We start from the raw sequence: 14,438 nt of genomic DNA, 5'->3' as shown, positions 1-14,438 counted from the left end.
TCCACCGTCTCAGGGGGCTCTGCTGGGGGGGTGCTGATGAGACCCCCATGCCCCCTTGCTCCCCGGCACCCCGCTGTCCAGCACGGTGCCTAGAACAGGGCAGTGCCCGGTAAACATCGACTCCATCCCCAAGTGACCCATGTGCCCCAGCTCGATCCCGCAGAGCCGGCCCTGGGTCCCGGGTTCTACAGGCCGCTGTCACTATTCAAATCACGCAGCGACTTTTACTTCCCCCTCGGGGCGACGGGGCCTTTCACTCTGCGGCCAGGGAAGTCACATTTGCCTGAGAATGTGTGCTTTTCACAAAGCGGGCTCACTGCCCTTTCAAGGTGTCAGCTAATGTGGCAACTGCTGTGCCCCCAAGGCCGCGAAGGGCCCCCGGGGATGTCTCGACGTCCACCCTGGCTCCTGTGCCTCCGGGCCCTGGGCGGGCCCCGCTGCGGCCTCTAGTCCCCTCCCAGCAGCGGCCGCCTGCAAAACGGAAAGCTGCCGGGGAGCGGCGGGCGGGCTTTTCCCCGAATGGGGAAGGACGCGGTCCGCCCGGCTGGCAGATTCTTGCAGGATCATCCTCCTCTGAGGAGAAAGAGGAAAAAAAGGCAAATCGTTTTCCCCTCGCTTCTGCTTCTCCTGAGTAAACCGCTTGCCCAATTTCCTTTGCAGTTAGAGAAATGTTCCTTCTGAAAGTTGCTGTTTCACACGCTCACACGACGCGCGGGTTCCGGGGTCCCGGGGGGCGTCTGCATCTCGGGGTGGTCCCTGGGCCAGTTCCCCCTGTCCCTGGAGGCCGAGCTGTCCTCGCGCCTCCACTCGAGGACAAACGTCCGCTCACACCTTCAGTTCTTTATTCCCTAGTGCGTGGGTCTCCACTGGACCCCAAGGCCAGGCGGGTCGCCGCCCTGGAAGGTCCCGGTGGAGGACGGGCCATCTCCCCACACAGCTGGTGACCACACCGGCCAGCAGCAGCCACCTGAATGTCCAGGCGCCTCTGTGCTCTTGCTGCAAAATACAGGCCCGAGGAGGCCAGAGCAGCCACATGGTCGAGGGGACTCGGAGATGGTCTAAGCGGCCGGTCTAAGTGGCCCCGGCCCCCGGCTCCGTGTGCGTGTGGGGCGTGGGAGTGGGGACATGTGCTCATCACTCAGTCTGACCTGCTCCTCAGTGACGAGCTCCCGCCCACAGCAGGGGGGGCGCAGGGGACCATGCACGTGAAGAAGGGACGTGGAGAGGGGCCCACAGGTGGCTGGTTCCCGAGCGTCCTGGTCCCGTGTCCGTCTGTGCGAGGGCTCGGGAATACTCTCAGCGGGTGGATAATGGAAATGTCCCCCGTCCACAGTGGAAAGGAAGCCACCCCTGCCCTCCGTCACTTCTGGTCCAGCTGACCCCGGAAAGAACCGGTCGAGGCGCCGTTCCCGGGAGCGAAGCCTCTGCGGGATGTCTCCGCGCCGCGTGCGGAAGCCGCACATTTCCACAGTCTGATTAAGCATAGGTGTGTTTTTAAATTTAAGTGCAGCACGGCAAAATAGACACACGTAGAGGAACTCAAAATCTGAGCTTTTTAGCAAACAAGTAACCGGACACTTTCTAACGTCTGAGTTGGAATTCCTTAAAACCGTGTCAAAAGCCAAAAGGCGGCCGCGGCCACCTGGGCACCTGGCGAAAGCTGAGAGGCGCTCGCCACCTAGCGGTGACTGGGGGCAGGTGCCGCCGGGAGGGGCAGGGCGGCTGACCGCCCACCTGCTTCCGGGGGAGGCCTGAGCCCCGGCAGCAGCGGCGGCCGCCACAGGCTGAAGGACAGGTGGGCTGACCTCGGGGCGGGAAAACCCTCCCCCAGTCGCTTAGCGAGTGAAGGCTTGCAGCCAGGTAAGGGTGTTTTATCCGCGGCATTTGCTTACGGTTTGCTTTTCAAGTACCTTTAAAACCTGTCATTGAGCTGGTATGCCCCTGAGAACTGTCCTTGCCTAAACTCTTGCTAACAGGGATAGAGGGGTCCCCCACCGGGCGGGGCTGTGGGAGGACCTCGCTCTGGCCAGAATCTTCTAACCCAGACGGGTGTCCCCATCCTTGGTCTCCACTCCTGACCTCTGCCGAGCTCTGCCCTGGCCTGCGCAAGCAGGGCAAAGGGCCCCCCAGCAACATGGGCGGCGACGCATCTTTCGGCTGCCCCTCCACCCCGGCCTTCGGGTTTCAAGACACGAACGCTCATGTCTTGGCAGAGGATGAAATATTTCCCTCTACCCTCTTATGCTCAGTGGCGGGGTCTGTGAGACAAATCGGCAATAGACAGATCAACAGCAGAACAAGCATCTAATTTTATCTGAGGTTCAAAAGGTATACGTGGCATGGGGGAACTTCAGAGAAAAAAAACAAGAAAAACCCCAAAGGAACGGCTAGGCTTGGAGGCTATTGCAGCATTCGGACAAAGGAGGTCAGCTGCATGCTGGTCTCCCTTGGCTGACAGCTCTAGAGGCCCACTGAGCCCCACGCTGTGGCTGGAGTCTGAGGGCCCGGCCTTCCAGGTGGACCTAGGTAGAGCTATGGCCTCCTTTGGAGAAAGGCTCCAGTGAAGGAAAGACTTCCCATTTCGACTAGAAGCCTACTGAAAAGTCTGCCACACAGACTTGCATCCCTGTTCAAAACCAGGAGCGGAGGGCGTTGATGGCGCGTCACGGTTATGGGTGATGTTGTCACTGGGGGAACTGGGCAAGGGCGTGAATGTCCCTGGACTACTTGGACAGCGTCTTGTGGTCCAAAAATTTTAATTAGAGAGCATTTTCAAATGAAGAAGGTAGGCGGTATTTTAATCAAACAAACAGAAAAAGTGGGTGAGCTGGCGAGTTTTAAATAAGGAGGAGACCCCGGGGTTTTTGAGGACGAGCTACTGGAAAGACGCTCTGGAGTCTGTGGAAGCAACCCGGAAAATCTTTCTTTGACTACAAGCTTTTTGGGGGCAAATTCACGTGGCGAGCAGGGAAGTTACGCATAGGACAGTATGTTTGAATTCTGGGTCACCAATTCAAGTGTGCGAGAAATGTCCTTTTACTGGCCTTATTAGTTATCTACTGCTGCTTTCAGTTTATCCCCAAACTTAGCAGCTTCAAACAGGAAAGACCCGTCGTCATCGTTTCCGGCAGGAGTCCGGGTGCAGCTTAGCTGGGTTTCTGGCGTCAGGTGCCTCCAGGCTGCAATCGAGTTGCTTGTTTGGGCTGAGGTCTCATCTGAAGGCTCAACTGGGGGGCAATTCTCTCTCGAGCTCATTTACATAATTGTCAGGGTTCACTTCCTCTCGTGCCGGTGGTCAGGAAGCCCAGTTCTCGCTAACTGTTGGCAGAGGCCTTCCCGTGACCTTGGCACGTGGGCCTCCGCCGAGGGCAGCTCGCCTCGTGGCAGCTGGCTCCCATCAGAGTGAGCAGGAGCCAGAGCGGGTGCATCAGCCGCAAGCCGAGGTCTTTTGTGAACTAACGACGAGTGTGACTCTTGGTCAGTCTCATCGTAGTTGCTGTTTCCAGCAGCATCGCATTCTAGGCGCGACTGTAGGAAACCCTGACCAACCGACGTCATCGCCCTAGAGTCTGTCCACCGGAGCCCACCCTTTGGCCCACACCGATTCTACCCCGACACCTGTAAGGTACGTTCACCTCTCCAAGTGCCTCGTCACATTCAAGCATCAACTCAAAGTCCAAAATCTAATCACCTAAGTCGAGTTCAAGTCAGTCACTCCCTGGAGGTGTGGTTCCTTGAGTACCACTCCTGGGGCACACGTCTCTTCATCGGTGGGCACAGGTAGCAGCTATCCACACCTATCCCAACAGGGGAGACACGCGCCGTGCTCAGGGGTCACTGCTCCACAGCAGTTTTGAAATTCGGGCAGGCCAGCGTTGGGAGTGCCTTGACTAAATTTCAACGTCTGAGGATAATTTCCTGTGGCTCTTGGCTTTGCCTTCTGAGTTTTGGGCTCTGCCCCCTGAGCCATCCTTCCCTTTTCCTGAAAGGGTTTGGCAGGCGAGCCGTCGCATCAGCCCGTCTCCTGCTAGAAGGCTTTGGGGGGCTGACAGATGCTATCCATTTCCACTCTCTTCACGCCCCTGTTCATCTCAGCTGCTAGTGTTTCTGCTAAGTTAGTTTTCTCAAATCCTCTACCGGCCTTCTGTGGCTTTCATGGGTTCACGCCACTGGATGAGCGTGTCCTCCGCGGGAAAGACAAGCTTTGCTCACTACTTCACAATGCTGCTCCACGGCAGAGCGTCACCAGGGGGGACAATGCCACAGCCCCTTGAGGGTGTGAGTTGGGCTCATTGCCAATCGCCCTGCGTCCGGCAGTGACGCCAGGCCGATCTGTCGGCCCAATCTTGCTCACCTGATTTTTGTTAAATGAAAATACTGACCCTTGTGATCCATCAAAACAGGTTCACCTGATTAAAAGAGACGCTGAGCTCCGTCCAGTGGCGACGGCCTAGAGTGACATCTGACGCCAAAGGGGCACAACGGGATCATAAAGTGAGATGAGGAAGAACTTTTGAAATTGCAGAGCAGGGTCACGTCTTTCCAAACTGCTAAAACGGCTCACGGAAAACCATTTTTATTTCATTTTTGTGTGTCCAATTCCGAGTGGACGCTGTACGCATTTTGCACTCTAATTTAGAGCGGTCGAAAGGGATAACTAATGAAGCACTGACATATTTATTTTGCATCTACTTAGCTTATCCATTAAAATGGATTTATCTGCACCATTTCCTTTAAATTGCGATTGTGCCCTAGTTTTACAGCAATTTTCTGTATTTTGTGAAATTATTTTTCCAGACGCTTATCGTTCCCCGGGGCGCAGCGTTCCACTGGGTGACGCGCCCGCTTCTGCAGTCACACGCGTAGCGTCATGCGTGTGTCGCTTGCTCAGCCTCCTTCGTAAAATGGGTTTCTGGTTTCTTAAAAAACGCAAATGAAAGCCATCTGTGCCTCACTATTCTTTAAAGCAATTTTGATAGCGCTGCTCAATTTGGAGTTGGATGAATGACTATTTGCTATGAATTGTGATTGAGGTTTACTTCTAAAGTTCAATCATATATGTGCAAAACATGCACATTTGACCTATTTTTTAAAGATTTACTGTTTAGTCAATCTTTTCAGCCCCACTTTCATATGCAATGCATAATATTTCCTAAGAGGAATTTATAATGGGGGCTTTTAATTCTTACACTTGCCTGTCCATCACTCACAGACCCATCCGCACACATGCGCACACACACACACACACACCAGAGTATTGAACAATCCTACGTTCAATACTTTATATATATATACTTCGCTGAGTCTTTTTAAAAGAGCACGTTATTGTCGTAAATGGTCAAAACGGTGCTGCGTGTGAAGGCAGCTGTGCACCGCCCCCCCCACCCCTGCCCGGTGTCTCCTCCTGGAGCCTCTGGGTGCCTGGGCTCCTGGGCAGACACGTGGGACGCACTGAGCCGCCCGCGTGCACACGCCCATCGACTCGCGTTGCTAGACCACCGCGTGAAACCCACGAACAGGTCTGAGTCTCCGTGGATGGAGCTTTGTTGTTTCTTCACGTGAACCTGTTTGTGTGGGACAGACACCCAGAAGCGGGGTCGCTTGGTAGCCGCGTCCAGCCGGCCGGGCGCCCCGACCCTCTGCCGCCCGCTTCCCCGTCCTTCCCAGCGCCGTGTGCTGTCAAGATTCTCACAGTTCTGCTGCGTTTTCAGCACTTTCTGGTTTTTAATTGAACATTTGGAAGTTTGGGGCCCCATGTAAAGGTTTGTGACTGGTGTCACGGGGGCGCAGGGTCACTGAGGCGCTCCACATATTTTTTGTTTACAATGAAGAAAAGGTCAGCAACGTGAGGTGCCACCTACATGCCTTGTCGGAGGGCGACTGCGTCGACCCGCCCCGGGCAGTCACGGGACAAGCGGCGTCGCAGACGTGTTAACAGGGCAAACGGCACTGACGCACTTTAGAGAGCAAAACCAGGCTACAGAAAACGCACAGGACCGGCCCACTCCTGCGTAAAACGCCCAGAACTGAGACTAAAATGTTAACAGGGTCCACGGCCACGCGACCCTGAACCAGCCCCATCCAGGCTGACCTCGGAAGCTCAGCAGGGTCGGGCCTGGTCAGTACCTGGATGGGAGACCGCCTAGGAAGACCAGGTGCTGTAGGCGTGAAAAATAAATAAGGGATTGTCAGCTGACAAGGTCCTTGCAAACTGTGAGGTCAACCGAGGGTTGCCTCACCTAAAAAAATCAACAAATTTAAAAGAATAGTAAAATGTTAAGAGAGCGTAAAGTGGAAGAAGGTGGTTTTCACTTTCCTTCTGCTCATCTCTACTTTCTAATGTTTCTACAACGAACACGTACTATTGATAACACAGAACGGTCCATTATAAAAATACGAAAAATATTTACTTTTGAGAGACCCACACTGCAGGCTGTGAAGCAGTGTCAAGTACAGTGGTATTAGATACCACCTTCCCCTGAGGAGCATCCTCCACCTTTCGGTCCTATGGCACATGCCTGGTCTTACATCCACTTTGCTATTTCTGACCCTAGAAATTAGTCCTGGTAAGGGAAGAACAGCAAGATGACAAAGCAGGCCGAGTGAGTGCTTTTAAAAACGGGTGCTTTTATTCCAGCTTTTGCTGAGATCTTAAATTTATTAAACAACAGTAAGCAATGCTGTTTCAAATGCAAACCACAAAACCAGCCAGCACAGAATTATGTGGTCTTCCGAACAAGCGTTCTTCAATGGAATATATAAATCGTGCATCCTCACACACAAATAAGATCTCTTAATTTCACCTTGAGCTCACCATTCATCCCATTACACATGCCGAAAACAAAGACCCATCAGAAACGAGCAGAGACAGCTCCTCCGTGCTCTGCGCGAACGGGCGTCCACGGCGGGCGCACGCACCCAGCTTGTTGGCACAGGCTGCGTGAGTCCGCGTGGGCGCCGAGCTCGTGCTGTGCCATCCTGAGGTATCTAACTTACGGTGCACAGGAAGCGCCCGGCTAACGACCCCCCAGGGTCCCGTGCTGAAGGGGAGGGACTGGGCGCCCACCTCAGTGCCAGGAGCCCGCTTACTTCCCACAACCGAAAGTTCGGTTCCAGTTTTCATAGAGCTCCAAGTCGTTCGGGGACACACTGGGTCGCACAGTTCTGAAAGCGTTTTCGAAATCGACGTAAGCAATGGGTGGCACCTGCTCTGGCGTTATGGTGGCGATGTCGGCGGCCCCCAGACTGCGGATGGGGCCGAGGGACGCCTCTCTGCAGAGCTGCGTCACGTCGGCCCCCGAGAAGCCGGCAGACTGCTGCACGACCAGCGCCACCTCCTCCTCGCTGAGGCGGCTCCGCTCCCTGGACAGCAGACCCGTCACCATCTGCTTCCTGGCGGCGGCTTCCGGGAGCGGAATGTACAGCCTCTTCGCCAGCCTTCTGCGGGCCGCCTCGTCGATCTCCTGCGGCCGATTGGTGGCCCCCACCACCAGGACGCGGTCTTCGGGAGACGTGGTGGCTCCGTCCAGCTGCACGAGGAACTCGGTCTTCATCCTCCGGGAAGCCTCGTGCTCGCTGTCTCCCCGCTGAGACAGGAGAGAATCGACCTCGTCGATGAATATCACGGCCGGCTGCTGACTCCTGGCGACGGCGAACAGCGCCCGAACCATCTTCTCCCCCTCGCCCACCCACTTGGAGGTCAAGGACGAGGCGGAGATGCTGAAGAAGGTCGCCCCGGACTGACTGGCGATGCACTTGCCGATCAACGTTTTGCCGGTCCCGGGAGGCCCAAAGAGCAGGATGCCCTTAGGGGGCCCTCGCAGACCAGTAAAGATGTCTGGCCTCAGCATGGGCCACACCACCACCTCCTTTATGGTGGCCTTGGCGAATTCGACCCCCGCGATGTCGTCCCAGGTCACCGGGGGCCCATGATCCACAATCTCATTCATGATCAGTTCAATCATCTTCGGCTCCACGTTCTTGAGCCGCTCGTCGGCTGGATGCCCCGGGCCCGCAGGCGCAGCACTGTCGGGCTTACTCTGCAGGCCCCCGCCCGGCTCCCCGCCTTCGTGCTGAGGCACAGGGGGCACGAACTTGCCGAATATTCCTCGGGACCTGCTGGCTCCCAGAGACTTCTTCACGCCGCCATACGAAGGCCCGGACGCACGCGGGGGTTGGCGGCACTTCTTGTGTTGCTCTGCCCAGAACTGTTCTCTCGCAGTTTTAAACGTGGGCAGGCTGCTCTCCTCTCTCTGGCCAGCATCCTCTGTTCCGCCAAAGGCCTGACTCGGTATTGTGGAGAAGGCGTCGGTGGTGCCAGAAACGTAACCAGCTTTCCTTTCTCGTGGATTTCCACAGCCAGAAGGAAAAGGCTGATGGGATGAGAACACACTCAGTCCTGTGCTGGCTTTTGGGGACCTGTTATTTTCCTTCTTGACATTTCCAAATAATGGCGTGGCATGGAACTGTGCAGTGACTACTTCACCAAAAGGTGCTGCGGATGTGGGACACGTCTTTGGGGTGTTCGTTGCCACAGGTGGCTGGGGACTCTGAGGGCCCATCAGAGGACTGCTCCCGGGGACGTCTCGGGGCCTATCTGGACCAGGAGCTGAGGGAGGAAACGGGTCGCTCTCCGCAGAACCACCCCGAGCACCAAGCTCAGCGGGACCGGCGGTAATGGCCTCTTTATGGATCACCACTGACGCGTCGGCAGGTGTCAGCAGGGTGTCCCGGAACCTCTTGCCAGCCTGCAGCATCTCTTGTACGGTACTCATTTTGAAAACATTATTGACCGACAGTCCAGACTGCCACTTGTCACTGTCTGTTTGCTGGGACCTTGCTAAAGTGAAAATGTTTTCTGCGTAGTTATTCAAGCCGGTTTCGACGTTGTCGGAATCAATTATGGCAGAGTACTTTTCCGCGTATCTTTTGAACAGTCTGGCGGCACAGACCTGCGAGAGCTCAGAGCTCGCCAGCGCGTGCTGGATGCGCAGTATCTGCGCCCGGTAGGCATCTGCCTTCTGCCCGGCTGTACATGTGCCCGACGTGATCGCAAAGCAGCTCTTCCGCCATTCACTCAGGTGCACGGACCTGGAGCTGGACGCCTGCATGTCAGAGGCTCTACAACACATGACAAAGAGGAGAAAGAATCAGTAATAAGCCAACGAAGATACAACACTTCAATGTACTTTTTAAGTCCCAACTCATCTAAAGGAAGGTACACTGACTCTTTCACTTATAAGGTTAATTTATAAAAATAAGCCTAATGCAAGGAAAATATTCGATCATAAATTTCAAGCGTTCGAGATATAAAATATTAAAGACTTGACTTAATAATACTTCATTATGGGTTAAACTATTCTAGTTATGTAAGAATTTTCCCAGGCATCAGGAAAAACCGTCATAAGGTTTAGGAAAGGATTTAAAATTAACCAGCAAAAGAAAGGCATACAAAGAACAACGGAACTACAGACAGACAAAGCAAAACCAGCCAAGCCCGGGGTTTACGTCTGGTCTCCACGGAGAATTAGACGAGGGGTCTCAAGCGAGCCTCTTACTGTCGCCGAGTCGTCTGCAAAGTAGAGAAACCATTATGAGAACCCCGTCCAATAATGAACATGAAAGGCTCCGAGAACTGCCACGTCGGCCCCAGTGCCCAGATGAAGAAACCGAGGCTGTGGCGAGGAACTCAGTCACAGGGCCGCTTGGCACTGGTGCCGGAATTCGCACATGAGCTGTCCCACCCCAGGCAGCGCACGCCTCGCTGTGCACACAGTACTCCCTGATGCTACCACCCGGGGTCCCAGCAGCACGGATCATAAATATAACCCACCGTCATCACTACCTGTTTGTACGGACTTAGTCGTGTCTGAGCACTTACAACAGGATGCCCCAGTATCTCTCACATTTTCCCAATTTCACATGAAATATTAACAAGTGAAAATGTCATAATAAATGAAACGCGAGAACAAGCTAAATAGTCTGCTAGTAAAATGCTTTAATTTTAGATTTCTTCTCTCGTTATTTTTATAAGCCTTACAGTAAGCTACAACTATTTTAACACGATTTACATGAATGTATTACGTTGCTGGATGTGTAGAATTTACCTGCTAATCCACAAAAATTTGTAAGGAAAAATTTTAAGTTTCCTAACGGTATTCCAATAAAGTAAAAACCAAGAACTCATGTATTTAAAAATATTTACCTTCCAAATCACCTGTAAGTACAGCTTAATTATCATTAGGTTCATTGCCATATTTTACATGGCAATGAACCTAATGATAATTTCTGTGTCTCCCTAATATCCTCCAAAAATCTACTAGGTTGCAGGTAGGTGTCCGCGAGTGTTTGTTGAAAAGGCACTTAGAGCCAGAGAGATTCTAATCTGCTTAAAGCTATAAAGCTGAACAGTTGAAACTAGAACCAGCGTCTCCTGACTAGCGGCTCACCCGCTACCACTACACCCCTTTGACTTATTTCCATCTCTCATGCAATCCTGGAAATAGGGAGTTTAAAGCGAGGTGACCTGGACGACAATTATCACAAACTTTCCCATTTCTATGATCATCCTCCTCCTCTCTGGGGCTTCGCCCCACGTCACCGCCTGCCACCCTGGGAGTCCTGCAACAGCTCAGAGCTCTGGCGGGTGCTCCCAGACCCCTCCTATTTCCTCCGCCCAAGTCTGACTTCTTCCTGCCAGAGCAGTCACTTACCCAACACACGTGAACATGGATGACAAACGACTGTGCAGCCAGCGCTGATCAGTGGCACAGCCACTGTCCCACTGTACCATTTCCAAGTCACTTTAATCTTTATGGCATTTCCCAACTCTAAAAGTTATGCGTAGTCAGCACTGACATATGAACTACATTTCAACCATTTTTATTCTGATAATTCTCTGCTTATTGTAATAATGTGATTTGTCTACTTAGAGAGATGGTTTCTGCAAGGAGGAAGCGTTTCCCACTACATTTCCATTCTCCCAGGATCCAGGGCAGGGTACCCATCCCAAGGAAAGTCATTAAAATACCGCCAGAGCTCCTGCCATGGGCCAGACACTGTGCCGGCCCTTCATAAAGCCTTCCACATCCCGAGGCAAAGAGGCGGCGGACGCGGACGGCGGCTGTCCAGCGGCCCTGACCTTGGCGTAAACACCTTCACCCGGCTCAGGGACACTAATTCTAAAGCGCTCAGCGCTTAGCAAACGCTCCATCAAACGTTACTTAACCGTCACGACAGCCCCTCCCGAAGGCATCGCCCCCTCTCCGGCCACGGAGGTGGCCGCCCGGCCTCAGGTCCCCGGGCTGGGCAGGCGACGGCCGGTGGGCAGAGCTCGAACCCCCGGGCCGCGCACACGGACCGACCACGCCGCCGCGGGCGCAGCGGGTTTGCGCGGTGCGAGGCTCCGGCAAACGGCGTCAGAACCGGCCGGTACCGGAGCGCGGACCGGGATGCGGCCGCGCCCCGAGGCCCCGCCTTGACAAGCTACTGAGCCAGCCGAAGCGGGGACACGCCCACTCCCAGACACGCTCCAGGCCCCTGTCCGCCCCCCAGCCGCCCGGGAAGCGCCACGCCCAGCCGGCCCCCCGGGAGGGTCTGCGGAGGCCGCGCCGGCCCCTCCGAGCCTACCTCCCGCGTCCCGGCCGCGGCTTCTCCGCACCCCACCCGCTGCCCCACAGCTACAGAAAAGCTGCTGGACAGTGTGTGCTGCTCTGCGCACCTCGCGCTGATGCTGGGCCCGGCCTGCACTGCGGAGCGTCAAAGCAAAAGTGCATTAACTCAGGCAGGCAGGGAGGGTGCATGAGGCTGGAGGTGGTACAGGGGCAGGAACAGGCTGCTGCCAGGGGAGCGCAGGCATGAACTGCCAGGGGGACAGGCAGACTGAACATAGCGGAGGTGGGCGGAACAGCAGACGCGGGGGGGCAGGAACAACGCCGAGATTGGGCAGGCAGACGCGCGGAGGGCGAACAGACGCGCGGGAGGCGGAACAGACGCGCAGGGGGAGGCAGGTGGGCGTGGGGTGGGGCGGAGCAGACGCGGGGGGGGGCGGAGCAGGCGAGGCGGGGGCAGAGACGAACACGCGGGCAGGCGGAACAGGCGCGGGGTGGAAAGGCCGAACAAGCGCGCGGGGGGGCGGAGCAGGCGCGCGGGCGGGCAGAGCAGACTCGCGGGCGGGCGGAGCAGACGCTGTGGACCCTGCGCCGGCTCCGGGCCCGCGACTGGACACCGCTGATAACCGCCCAAGGAGTCGCGCTGGCTGTGCGGCCACCGGGGTACAGAACGTGAACTGGCCGCCCTTTATTGGGCAGGTGCTTCATTCTTAAAGTACTCCGAAATAAGCACGCAGGCGCCGAGGTGAATTAATTCAGAAACGCTCACCTGGACTCACCTGGGCGGCAGCCGGTCCGGGGTTCCGAGGGCTGTGCTCCTTCCCTCTGCTGCGTGTGTTCTCACACAGGACGTCAGTAGTTGGGAGGTACCTGTGCCTCACCCGCTGATGCAAAGTCGACGTGTATTTAGAATACGGGAATTAGAATACCTGCTCCGAGTCCTGCAGCTCAGCTCCACCGGAAGCCAGCGCATCCCCTTTCCCGCCTCAGCCCCCCAGGGCACGTCCCCGGAGGTCTGAAGAGCACTCGTTATTACCTTGGACTTTGGCTTCGGAGAACAGAACATTTAGATTAGTGAATTGCGTTTTCAGACCGACTAACAGAATAGCCCCTAATAGCGACCAGGGTGGTATTTAATGTCGTTATATCCCGTAAGAAGTCTACTAGTTGGCAGTTCCCGGTCCGATGGAAAGACCCGGATGCCGTGAAGGACCATCTTTCCGTCCTTCTGTTTTGCGGTCTTGGCCCCGTGGATTTTCCTCCCCAGGCTTCTCACCTGCTTGTTCCGGGACGGCCCCCACCAACCAAGGAATGCAGCCCCACACCGGATATTTAAAGCAGGAGTAAGAGGCCAAACTGGAGACGGACCAAGCCCCCTGAATACCTCTCTCGTGGAAGAAGAGGACATTTCTCAGGATGTACTGGGAGCCCTCCCCACCCAATGACATCTAAGCGGCTGGAAATAACCCATCCTCTTGGTGATGGTCCTACTTTTTATGCTCCTTAATCTTTTTACTTGTGTCTTTAGAAGTTGCAGTCATCTCCAAGAAAGACTTGTATGTTGTTAAAGCATCTAAAAACAGTTCCTGACAGATACTAGGCACTCAGTAACCAGTTGTTGAATAAATGAATGCTGTTTAAAAATACCCAAGGATGTCATATCTTTAGCTTTTTGAAAGGAAAAGTCCACATTACGATAATCAGTTCGGCACACCATAGGACAGGACGCTCACCAGACACAATTTCCGTTGCACTTCGAATGGTTTATTAAGCACTGAGTCACATGACAGAGCAATTTAAAGACTACAGGTGTAATCTCAAGTGCCATAATCATAGACTGCCCTGGAAAATATTTCAATAAGCCTTTCCCACCACTGACACCCTCAGGAACCAAAAACCTATGATTCTTTAAACAAAAATTCATAGGCAATTAATGAATAAAAGCTAGATCTACTGGGGTTAACTTTTTATATAGCAGATATTATTTCTTCACTGACGAGAGACTGAACAGATATAGTCACAAGCTTCTGGATAACGGCAGAGAGAAACGTGAAGCCTCACGCAGGCTCGGCTCCATGGAACCAGGATGATGTTTATTTTCCTCTCATTCCAGTTTTCAGATATACTTCTTTTCAATTTTTGATCTCTATAGGGGGGAAAAAACAACAAAAGGGATATATGGCTACATTAAAAAAAATCAGAATTGTGTCTACTTCTCAGCTGAACACCGAAGGGATATGCAATTTCTCCAAGATGGAGGCAAATGCAATGGGAGAGTTTGAAGGGGAGGAAGTGAGTTTTTTACTGCTGATCCGGCTTCTCTGTGACCCAAGTTATCAACGTCAGCTGGAATCTGCCCCATGTCCTACCCTCTGTAAAACAGGGATGACTGCCCCTTCCTGCCAGGACTGTGATCGAGCGTGTGGGTGCGATACGCTGGCCTCACCTGCGCACAAGTGAACCCAAGGCGTTATGGTATCCATCGCTCACTTTAATCTGGCCCAAACAGCGCAGGTGCGTTATGACTTCCTACTGGATCCAGCATTAAAAACAATTCAATCCTATCTTTACCTTTTGAAGTGACAGCAAGTATAAGGCTCCACAGTGACTGTGACTTCCACCAGAAGTGTGCGTGTGTTTCTAGTCACTTTTCAGAGCTGCGGCCTTTCTCTGTGTGGTTGTGGGCACACGGGACTATGATTGCCACGTGACCCATCCTGATGGGATGTGTGCAGACGCAGGGCTGAAGCGACGCTATTGGCAGTCTTTCCTGACATGGTTCTGCTTTGTATATGCATCACAATAGAGCGTCCCTCGTGACACGCACAC

General features: G+C 54.2%; 2 protein-coding genes and 1 long non-coding RNA gene across 10 annotated transcripts in view; 1 reads left to right on the top strand and 2 right to left on the bottom strand.

Annotated features, from left to right (window-relative positions):
• Window positions 1–1,637: 1,637 nt before the first annotated feature.
• On the top strand, window positions 1,638–6,567 carry LOC120602487 (uncharacterized). The gene is made up of 3 exons (XR_005652787.1): window positions 1,638–1,860; window positions 3,510–3,625; window positions 4,404–6,567. It is a non-coding gene; the product is annotated as an uncharacterized LOC120602487 (long non-coding RNA).
• Window positions 6,568–6,607: 40 nt separating this feature from the next.
• Window positions 6,608–11,690, bottom strand: FIGNL1 (fidgetin like 1). Of its 8 annotated transcripts, none has more exons than XM_039862827.1 (3): window positions 11,629–11,690; window positions 9,452–9,571; window positions 6,608–9,120 (listed from the first exon to the last, which is right to left on the bottom strand). In XM_039862827.1, exon 3 carries the CDS (start codon window positions 9,108–9,110, stop codon window positions 7,086–7,088), a length of 2,025 nt encoding a protein of 674 aa, XP_039718761.1. In that variant the 5' UTR covers window positions 9,111–9,120; window positions 9,452–9,571; window positions 11,629–11,690; the 3' UTR covers window positions 6,608–7,085. The 8 variants fall into 8 exon arrangements, with proteins under 8 accessions (XP_039718761.1, XP_039718758.1, XP_039718760.1 ...); XM_039862824.1 differs by having other exon boundaries at window positions 9,474–9,571; XM_039862826.1 differs by having other exon boundaries at window positions 9,478–9,571.
• Window positions 11,691–11,778: 88 nt separating this feature from the next.
• The window catches only part of DDC (dopa decarboxylase), a 48,352-nt gene continuing 45,692 nt past the window's right edge, over window positions 11,779–14,438 (bottom strand). The window contains exon 14 of the mRNA XM_039862851.1: window positions 11,779–11,860. Coding sequence (XP_039718785.1) covers window positions 11,779–11,860 — 82 coding nt within the window. The remainder of the gene's footprint in view (window positions 11,861–14,438) is intronic.

Source organism: Pteropus medius, unplaced genomic scaffold, assembly GCF_902729225.1.
Source record: "Pteropus medius unplaced genomic scaffold, Ma_sr-lr_union100, whole genome shotgun sequence".
Lineage (NCBI taxonomy): Eukaryota > Metazoa > Chordata > Mammalia > Chiroptera > Pteropodidae > Pteropus > Pteropus medius.
This window is presented reverse-complemented; position numbering and strand designations above follow the sequence as displayed.

Coding starts and splice junctions, on each gene's coding strand:
- FIGNL1 (XM_039862827.1), bottom strand. CDS start 9,110: ATGCAGGCGTCCAGCTCCAGGTCCGTGCACCTGAGTGAATGGCGGAAG.